The sequence below is a fragment of the Sphaeramia orbicularis genome, chromosome 9, assembly GCF_902148855.1.
Source record: "Sphaeramia orbicularis chromosome 9, fSphaOr1.1, whole genome shotgun sequence".
In the NCBI taxonomy this organism is placed as follows: Eukaryota; Metazoa; Chordata; class Actinopteri; order Kurtiformes; family Apogonidae; genus Sphaeramia; species Sphaeramia orbicularis.
Window position 1 is genome coordinate 20,251,618 of NC_043965.1, and position 10,767 is coordinate 20,262,384.

The 10,767-nt window shown below is 36.4% G+C and overlaps 1 protein-coding gene across 5 annotated transcripts; it reads left to right on the forward strand.

Annotated features, from left to right (window-relative positions):
• The first annotated feature begins 4,361 nt into the window (after positions 1-4,361).
• Positions 4,362-10,507, forward strand: LOC115426139 (proline-rich protein 36-like). Of its 5 annotated transcripts, none has more exons than XM_030144122.1 (7): positions 4,362-4,614; positions 5,563-5,640; positions 6,391-6,468; positions 7,219-7,296; positions 8,044-8,121; positions 10,047-10,101; positions 10,240-10,504. In XM_030144122.1, the coding sequence occupies exons 1-6, from the start codon at positions 4,507-4,509 to the stop codon at positions 10,095-10,097; spliced, it is 471 nt and encodes a 156-aa protein (XP_029999982.1). In that variant the 5' UTR covers positions 4,362-4,506; the 3' UTR covers positions 10,098-10,101; positions 10,240-10,504. The 5 variants fall into 5 exon arrangements, with proteins under 5 accessions (XP_029999982.1, XP_029999981.1, XP_029999985.1 ...); XM_030144121.1 differs by having other exon boundaries at positions 10,047-10,118; positions 10,240-10,499; XM_030144125.1 differs by lacking the exon at positions 6,391-6,468 and having other exon boundaries at positions 10,047-10,118; positions 10,240-10,507.
• Positions 10,508-10,767: the final 260 nt, after the last annotated feature.

Sequence of the window (10,767 nt, forward strand, 5' to 3'; positions counted from 1 at the left end):
TGTCAATTTTGAATGACACACATGCACACCTTTGTATCCTCAAATGTAGGTCAGATGTAGTGGATATATTGAATCTAGACATGGAAGCAGGTCAGTTGAACAGTTATGTATGTATTGGCCCAGATATCTTAACCTACATCTCTTCTTTTAATGGGGAGGGAAAATGGGATGAGGGGAAAAGTGGAATGTTTTTGTCTCTTTTGTGACCCCTAAGGTGTCACAGTCACAACAATAAACAGACACATATTGGATATCACGATGGGTGGGCTAATGTATTTTTCCACTCTTGTTTTTAACACTGTAATTGATTATGAACCTTGGTTATCAACATGCAAGACAGCTGTAAACAACAATAAATTCAAGATTTAAAAACTATGCCTTGAGCAGATTCGTATAACAAAAGTACTGTAACAAAAGTAAAGTCTAACGTAGTCTCTTGAATTGCATTTTAATGATACTGATAATCGCACCAAATGTTTGACGTTATTGTACATGCACAACAGTCCATTCACCTGCAACTATTCCCTCAGACTTTTGTGTCAATAATAAAACACTCCTTGTTCAATTAGCCTGTTTAAAAGATGGTTTCCAAACAGCCAGCGGGGTAATCAAGACCAGTACGGCTCCTGTTTTAAGCCAGCTCTGATTCTATCATCTACAAAGCACTGGCAAAGTTGAACACTTAGAATTCTATGCCTGCCCTGTAATACAGAGACACTGTAATTAGAGAAAAAAAGGGGCTTTTAGATTCTGAATTGTCTTTTGAGGTAGTTCAAAGGCAAGATGCAGCAGCTGCACTGAACACTGAAGGCATATGAGCTTTAATGTGGAGTTTACGTTGCATTTGACTCGGTTCATTTTTGCAGTTGCCCATGACAGGCTTTGCCATATTTAGCACAGATGATTAAAGAAAATAAACTACTCCATGTGTTTTAATGTATGACTTTTTGAGGGTATATATACAGTAAGAGCTAAGCCGATCATTACTGCAGGCTTACTTGCAGTGTGCAAATGTGTAACGCACAGCAAGGCATCAAGAAAAGTTATGTTTAACTAACGCATCCATGTAACAGTCATGAATACTGCTACTTGTTAGCATTTTACTGCATATGGATTTAATTTCACCCACATGTATGCAGTACTTCCTGCATGCAAAGTGTCAGAACCACACCATAGGAAAGGAAATGCTTTTTTTTTTTCAAACCAGTATTACCGTATGTTTTTAACCAAACTACGTTAATAATAAGGTCATGCATGTGTATGTTTTTCCGTGTCGACTGTAAAGTCTGTAAACGTGCAGAAGTAACATGTGTACAAGACTTTCTGCATGATCGAAGTTCAGTCTCTCAGTTTCACTCTTGCCTCCTGACAAAGAACAAAGTCAGAGAGTCAATGTGAAAGTTTTCAACTCAGCGGGGGAAAATCATAGCGCTATATATGAGGTGTTCTGAAAATGCTTTGCTCTCAAAACAGTAGTGTTTGCAAATCCAGGCAGATCAGCTGTTTCCTAATATAGCTCTGCCTGCACTGGTTCTGGGCTTCAGCGTGCTGGATAACCACAAAGAGCGGAGAGTGAAATAGCAGTTTCAGACAAACATTGTGGTAGTGTGATATTTGTACAAAGCAGCAGGACTAAGTGTTGTAGAAAGTTAAGGATACACAAGTCCCTGATATGAATCCTCATGTGTGAATCATGTTCTTGCGTAAGGCCTCAGGGCATTATGACTTTTTTTCCTTGAGAAATCAGATTTGTCAGCTTTGCTTTGAAATAACTGGTTGGAATTCCTGGGTTGACAGTGAAAGTGCAGGTGCCAGTATTTTATTGATGCTCTCTGCTAACTGCCAATGCTTTGAGGTGCCGCTTAGCATGGCATTTCTGCTGCGAATGTGTGTGTGTGTGTGTGTACTTGTATTCATGACTTATCAGGACAATTTTATGATAACACACCTTCACTATCAGGACACCTGGAAAAATGAGGACATTTTTGAGGTCCTCATTTTTCTAAGCCCTCTAGAGTGCTCTGGAACCTCTAACAATGCTCCCAGACCAAAAATCTCCAATGTCCTAAAATTACACAATTAGCTGAAAAAAGTGTGTAAAGTGTGTTTAACGTTTTTGCTCACGTTTGACTTTTCCCCCTAGTGGCCGGTTTTGGAACTTAACACACTTTTCACACACTTTGCGTGACGTCACGCTGCGAGTCCTTATATGTCACTTCTTCAGATTTAGTAAACACACCAACATTTGAAACTGATTTTATCACTGCATTTCTGCAATATAAATGTTCTCTGTAATTAGAGTCAAATAAAAAAATTATTATTAAAACATTTAATGATTCTTGCTGCAGATCTAAGCCTTATTTTCTCATATTCTAATTAGACCATGTTCACATAGCAAGCTCAAGTGGTCTTAATCAGATTTTTTCCCTTTCTGTACTAGACACTGAAGAAAACAAGGGTGGTCAGATATTTTTTTCTGTATATATTTCCAAACACAATGAACAGATAGCCACCATATATAAAATAATATAAAAGTATTGTTGTATTTTAATCCTAATTTTACGTAAATTTTAAATAACTAAGGGTCACTTACAGTTGAGCTGGATTGAGTGCCTGTAGGTGAGGGACAGCCCCTTATCAATGCTGTTCATTATAAATTCAGATGCTTCTTTAATAGCTGTTGTAATAAAGCAGAAATATCTCCTCTGTGACAACAAAACTTTCAAAAGAGCTCCTCTGTGCAATTTGTAAAGAGCTGGAGAGTAGCAGAGCACAAAATGGAGGCTGTGCATGCGCAGCCTCATGCACAGCCTCATGCACAGCCTCTGATTGGTCAGTGCTTATTACTGCCGCTGCGTGATTGGTCACAAATCAAGTTAAAGACCGTCTGTTCCTGTCGGGAATAAAAAGCCTCTGAAACGACACGTGAGTTTTGTGATGGCTGGAACATGCAAGATAAGGTAAGGATACATAATCGTAATGCATGTTAAATTATCATTAATTACTTTTCTAACAAGCTAGAGTAGAAGTTTTGTCATGATGTGCTGGCTAATTAGTGGATTTAACGTTTCAAGGACAGGCAGTGCCGCATGGTGTAATTCTCCAGATTAGCGTTTTCTTCTTATTAGCTCACAGAAACAGTCTAAATTGTACAGCTAACACATTTTATTTCAATACCATTAATGTTTTGTGGAATTTAGATTTAGAATTTAGGTGAACATCAGTGTTTACTATTTAATACAAATTTGCATATTGCTGTTCAGCACTTTAGTCAATAGTTTTTGTTTTCTGTGTGCTTATAGAAATAAGTCTGACAATTTGGTAATATTAGTTAAGCAGTACAAGTAATAGCCGAGTACTCAATTTTATGATTATTTTATAGAAGTATTTCTATTTGATGATGCTTTGTAAATGGGCCGAAAATGGGAAAATGAACATCAGGGTCAATTTATTTTTTCTCTAAAACAACATTTTTGATTACTCGGCATGAAAGACTTATATCTATAGTTTCTATAACTGTGTTTATTTAATTTGTACCGGAATAACAACAGTAGATATAAGAAAATATATGAGAATACAGTGTAAATTAAAAACAGTAAAGGTTGTAAATGAATGTATACAGCATAAATTCAGAATGTAAATAATAATGTGTAAATAAATATGTTCCAAATATATGCCTGTGTCAGATCTGACATTTCATAATAATCAAATACTGTAATGACTTTAAATGTCATTCATTAAAAAATAAAAACAGCAGAAATATGTGTATTAAATACAGTAATGAAACATGTCACCCAAGACGAATAATTTTATCAGTATCTTAGTAAAATCTTTGATTATTATTCTGGTGTATCACACTGAACAGACACCTCATTGTTACTTTTTTGGATTCTTACTCCATTACTATGAATTAATGTCTTTTAACACTAAAATAAAAACTATCAGTTTCATTTTTTGATATAATTTACTCTCATATATTAAGAAAAGTGTGGTATGCTAAATATTCACATTTTTTTTTGTATTTTTCCAAACCTTGAATAACTGCTGCATATTTTTCATGACTCCGTCACTTTATCAATGATGATAAATTCCTGTTTTTATGAAATATTTGGTTATTATTCCTTAATGGCGTGTTCAAGTACTTGCTTAGACCTACAATTTGAGCTACTCTGGTTCCTGCTAAATTAATTTTTAAAAACATATATGGAATGATTAGTATTGCTGCATAGTGCTTTCTAACTCTGGTACTCGCTTGGCCAGGCCCAGAGGCTTTGGAAGGTTAATAAAATTTTCAAAGGTAGTTTAAGGTTAAACCGGTATAGTCATAGTTGTACAGGGTTTGCATTGATTAAATAGATTAATCAGCGAATGAGTTTTGATCATTGACAGGCAGATTAATACTATTTGATCCATTCTGTTTATTTCAAAGTAAGTTTTTTGTGTTTGTCTTGTTGACTTTTTGTCATCTTCACATATAGGTGTTTGGATGTTGAGGAGCAGTGAAGAATGACAAAAGAAGAGCCAGACTCAGTCCTGAAGCTGAGGCTTTCCAGTTTATTGCATCTGGAACAGACAAGTCTTGTTTACAGGTCCAGTGGATCAGTACATATAAAGGTATGTTTTTCACCATTCCCTAAGGTTATTCATCCTACTAGAGCTGCAACAAGTGTTCATTTTAATAAATACACCCATATTTTTGTTTATAAAAAAAAGTACTGATTAAATGTTAATGAACCATTAATTGTAATAATCAACAACTTTGTAACACATTCTAAGTAGACAAGGAAGGAGGAGTATGAGGAGTCTATCTGTAATGAATGCACTTGCACTAATTAAATAATTCATTACTCTCTCTAGTCTTTTATATTGACAGCTCACGTTTCTGCTGTTGAAATAAAAATGCCTGTTTTGGACTGTATAACTTGACACTAATTAGTGAAATTTGTTGTACTAGGACGTGGAGTATTTGCCACTGCACCAATTGAAAAAGGATCTTTTGTCGTTGAGTACCGAGGAGAGTTGATTTCGCAATCTGAGCGGGACAAGAGACAGTCAAAATACACAGAGATTCAAAATGGTTTCCTGTTTGATTTTGAATGGAATAATGAAAGGTGGTGGTAAGTAAAGGCCCATACAACATCTGCTGTTCTTTACAACGTAATGACTTCAGTACAGAAAGCTTAAAAAATGTTTGCTTTTTACTTGTAGCATTGATGCCTGTTGTGAAGATGGGACAATGGGCCGACTTGTTAACGATGACCACAAGTCCCCAAATTGTAAAATGAAGAAATTAGTGGTCATGGGGAAACCTCATCTTTGCTTATTTGCAAATAAAGAAATCAAGAAAGGGACTGAAATAACTTACAACTATGGGGATTCTCAGTGTCCATGGCGAGCTCAGGTAAATCCTCCTTACCTGGTAGTCATCAATGGGTAGTGATATTTTTAGAAAATGTACTTTGTTTTTATGACACGAAAGAAAGAAAAGAAACCTACCACTAACTTTAAATTGTACACCTAATCTCTATGGTAGAGACTATTAATTATAATGTGTTGTTTCAGATATCACATGCAGAGGTCCCGACTCGACCCCCTGCAGACCCAGAGATGAGTGAGGGAGCCACATCCTCCTTCCAACAGGTGACTACACATTTATTGTGTCTACTTTGAATGAGTTTATACCTCAGTATGGTTTGGTGTATACATTAAATGGCCTTTTACTGCATTAAAACACTCAGTTTGTTTGAAATGACCCCACTATCAATGTTACTGGTACAGGTTTGTGATTATAGTTGCATTTTTTAAAATGGCCATATCATTTGTTGCACTTTATGGTCTGAAACATAGGAATTTATCTGTACTCTTAAAAAATGTGTATTTTATGTCTTTTTGCCAATGTCTTTGTGCACTTCAGCTCCTACTGATTAGTTTATGCAACTGGCTGTCTAGGAAGTAGATCCCCTTACATCAGTGTGGTGATTAGAGCTCACATTGACAAGATCAGGAGAATATGGAAGTCAGGAACAAGGACTCTCCATGTGTTCAGTCGTCATGTCCTCATATTGTTTTAGACTGTGAGAGACCTGAATGTGTTTCACATGACGTCCTCATATGTTCTGAGCCAGTAACTGGAGTGTGTGTTTGTGTTAACTTGTTAGACTGTGAGAGACCTGAATATGCTTCAGATGACGTCCTCATATGTTCTGACCCAGTAACTGGAGTGTGTGTTTGTGTTAACTTGTCCTCATATTGTTGGGTAGTAATTACTGTACAGTGGTAACACTAGAGTCTGGCATAGTGAGCCCAGGTCTTCATGTGGATCACGTACATTAATTTAATTACCACCGAGGATCTATGGTGCAGACTATTTACTGTAATATGTTGTTTCAGATATCACATGCAGAGGTCCCAACTCAACCCCCTGCAGACCCAGAGATGAGTGAGGGAGCCACATCCTCCTTCCAACAGGTGACTACACATTTATTGTGTCTACTTTGAATGAGTTTATACCTCAGTATGGTTTGGTGTATACATTAAATGGCCTTTTACTGCATTAAAACACTCAGTTTGTTTGAAATGACCCCACTATCAATGTTACTGGTACAGGTTTGTGATTATAGTTGCATTTTTTAAAATGGCCATATCATTTGTTGCACTTTATGGTCTGAAACATAGGAATTTATCTGTGCTCTTTAGAAAAATGTGTATTTTATGTCTTTTGGCCAATGTCTTTGTGCACTTCGGCTCCTACTGATTAGTTTATACAACTGGCTGTCTAGGAAGTAGATCCCCTTACATCAGTGTGGTGATTAGAGCTCACATTGACAAGATCAGGAGAATATTGAAGTCAGGAACAAGGACTCTCCATGTGTTCAGTCGTCATGTCCTCATATTGTTTTAGACTGTGAGAGACCTGAATGTGTTTCAGATGACGTCCTCATATGTTCTGAGTCAAAAACTGGATTGTGTTTGTGTTAACTTGTTAGACTGTGAGAGACCTGAATGTGTTTCACATGACGTCCTCATATGTTCTGACCCAGTAACTGGAGTGTGTGTTTGTGTTAACTTGTCCTCATATTGTTGGGTAGTAATTACTGTACAGTGGTAACACTAGAGTCTGGCATAGTGAGCCCAGGTCTTCATGTGGATTATGTACATTAGTTTAATTACCACCGAGGATCTATGGTACGGACTATTTACTGTAATATGTTGTTTCAGATATCACATGCAGAGGTCCCGACTCGACCCCCTGCAGACCCAGAGATGAGTGAGGGAGCCACATCCTCCTTCCAACAGGTGACTACACATTTATTGTGTCTACTTTGAATGAGTTTATACCTCAGTATGGTTTGGTGCATACATTAAATGGCCTTTTACTGCATTAAAACACTCAGTTTGTTTGAAATGACCCCACTATCAATGTTACTGGTACAGGTTTGTGATTATAGTTGCATTTTTTAAAATGGCCATATCATTTGTTGCACTTTATGGTCTGAAACATAGGAATTTATCTATACTCTTAAAAAAATGTGTATTTTATGTCTGTTTGCCAATGTCTTTGTGCACTTCAGCTCCTACTGATTAGTTTATACAACTGGCTGTCTAGGAAGTAGATCCCCTTACATCAGTGTGGTGATTAGAGCTCACATTGACAAGATCAGGAGAATATTGAAGTCAGGAACAAGGACTCTCCATGTGTTCAGTCGTCATGTCCTCATATTGTTTTAGACTGTGAGAGACCTGAATGTGTTTCAGATGACGTCCTCATATGTTCTGAGCCAAAAACTGGATTGTGTTTGTGTTAACTTGTTAGACTGTGAGAGACCTGAATATGCTTCAGATGACGTCCTCATGTTCTGACCCAGTAACTGGAGTGTGTGTTTGTGTTAACTTGTCCTCATATTGTTGGGTAGTAATTACTGTACAGTGGTAACACTAGAGTCTGGCATAGTGAGCCCAGGTCTTCATGTGGATCACATACATTAATTTAATTACCACCGAGGATCTATGGTGCAGACTATTTACTGTAATATGTTGTTTCAGATATCACATTCAGAGGTCCCAACTCAACCCCCTGCAGACCCAGAGATGAGTGAGGGAGCCACATCCTCCTTCCAACAGGTGACTACACATTTATTGTGTCTACTTTGAATGAGTTTATACCTCAGTATGGTTTGGTGCATACATTAAATGGCCTTTTACTGCATTAAAACACTCAGTTTGTTTGAAATGACCCCACTATCAATGTTACTGGTACAGGTTTTTGATTATAGTTGCATTTTTTAAAATGGCCATATCATTTATTGCACTTTATGGTCTGAAACACAGGAATTTATCTATACTCTTAAAAAATGTGTATTTTACTCTTTCATGAATTAATATCTTTGTGCCCTTCATGCAAATTCATCACTGTCACTCACTTCAGCAGAAGTGGTTGTGATTGTCAGGGTGTGTGGTGTCATTACTCTGTAATTATAAACAAATACTTCTCCGTCATTTTATTTAAGGCCACCCAGTCTATGACAATTGTCTACAAGGGACCCACTTATTTCCAGGTGAGACAGCTTACCCCTTCTACTTAATTCAAATAGTTTGTGTTCTTTGAACATTTACTATGTGAGGAAATGCAGTTCAATTTCAAGCATCTCAATATCTCATTCCTTATTTGGACAGACCAGAGCAAGCTGCCGTCTGCAAAATTTAAAGCGTCATCATTCCCAGTGTGAGGAACGTTATGATAGGGCCAAGAAAATGATATATGAGCGCGAGAAGCAGATGACTTCGAGTCTGGTCACTAAAATAAATAAGTCTGTGAGTATAAAAATCCTAGCAAACACCAAAAATTTGTTTGGTATATGCAAATATGCAAATCAATCATTTTTAAGCTATTTATTTTTACAGTTATGCAAATGCATAGGTTTATCAGTGTAGTTGAATTTCATGGCCTCCTCATTGAAAGACACGTAAGACAACATTGGAAAAGGGTTTCTCTTCAAATATTTATTAGAATTTCATGCAGTAAGTCAGTCATAATAACACAAAACGTGATACTCAGCATTGCACACTGAAAAGTAGGGCTGCACGATATTGGAAAAATCTGATATTGCAAGTTTTTTTTTTAACTCTGTGATATATATTGCAACATGAAAAACTACTCAGGAGGATATAATAGCTAAGTAGTGCCGACGTGAATGGTCAGACAAATTAGTTGTATTTCCTTTCGTTTTGTCGACAGGTGGAAGGCACTATCAACACAGAACACATGTTTCAGTATCAAACTTCATTTAGTTGAAATAATTCCAGATAACTGATGGTTCTTTTCTTTTTGGCACCAAGTTTTCTTTTTTAGTTATTTTCTGTTTGTTGCAATATATTGTTATATTTATGAAATATGAGAGTATAGTTTTGTTTTGTATAAAATGTAACATGTCTTTTTTTGTTCCCATACATGGTCTGATTTCTTAGTATTACAGACATTATCAGGAAAAAGGATCAATTTTGGAGATACGTGATATTGGTGTTTTGCTTCAGCAACTGAGTAGTGTATCACTGAACATGGTCCAAAATGATTTTCTAGACACAATTATGCACTTTACTGAGCCAGACACACCTATTTTAAAATAAATCCAAAGTGGGCAAAACAGATAGGAGACCAGAACATGTCCTTTATAGTCAGATCGTTGTAAAATATTTTTATCTCGTGTAGGATCACATAATGCCTGACACTGAAGTTGCTTAAAAGGCAAACAAAAAATAAACTAACCTATTGCAGTAATGGTCATATTTTATTGTTACTTTTTATAGCCTCAAGAAGTGAGACTTCTAGGGACCCATGCCATGCCCCTGACTCAACCACCCTTGACAACATGGAAGGCACTTCTGACTCAACCACACTGAACATCAGCAGCACTCAACCAAGACATGGTAAAATATGACATCCAAAGGAAAAATATTGTGATTAAAAAATGCAAGTTTATTTAACTCAGGTATGGCAATATATGAATGCACGCCTTTACCATAATACATTTTCTTATCCATTCTTATAGATTCCCAGCAGGACACAGCACTTAAAGAAGGTGCATCCCAAGATTCTTTAAAAAGGTCCAAAGGAAAGCAAGGTTGAAGCCCATTTAGCATTCAAATGAAATATATCATCTTCTGTTCTATCCTGAATTTTTCATATTGGTAGAACCATTGTTCCATTATTGAAAGATTTTCTTTTGTTTCCATTTGCGACAGCTGGGAAGGCGAGAACCAAGTGGACAAGTGATGAAGTAAAAGCAATTGAGCGGCACATGTTAGATTTTATAACAAGCTGCAAAGTACCAGGTAAAACGGCATGTGAGTCCTGCCTCAAAGCAGAGGCGGTTGCTCTGAAGGATAGAGACTGGGCTGCCATCAAATTCTACATTCACAACAGAATCACTTCATTAAAAAGACAGATGAATAGAAATGCAGTTAACTCATAAAGACCCAAACCTGCACCACCAACCAAAACCATCCGCTGATGTAAAATGTTAATTAACTGTTGATCCACTAATCCTATCAATACATGGAAATAATTGGTGTAAAACACAGTTCTTCATCTTTTCATGGTCATCAGATATGACCCATTTGAATGTTCAGAGAATGTTCATATATATATATATATATATATATATATATATATATATATATATATATATATATAAATATATATATATATATAATGCTCCAGGTACAATTCTGTAATTTTGTACCTTTTTTTTAAATTTCATGCTGTGCCTT

Coding starts and splice junctions, on each gene's coding strand:
- LOC115426139 (XM_030144122.1), top strand. CDS start 4,507: ATGACAAAAGAAGAGCCAGACTCAGTCCTGAAGCTGAGGCTTTCCAGT. Junction 4,615..5,562: donor GTGGATCAGTACATATAAAG/GTATGTTTTTCA, acceptor GTGTTGTTTCAG/ATATCACATGCAGAGGTCCC. Junction 8,122..10,046: donor CCACATCCTCCTTCCAACAG/GTGACTACACAT, acceptor CCATTCTTATAG/ATTCCCAGCAGGACACAGCA.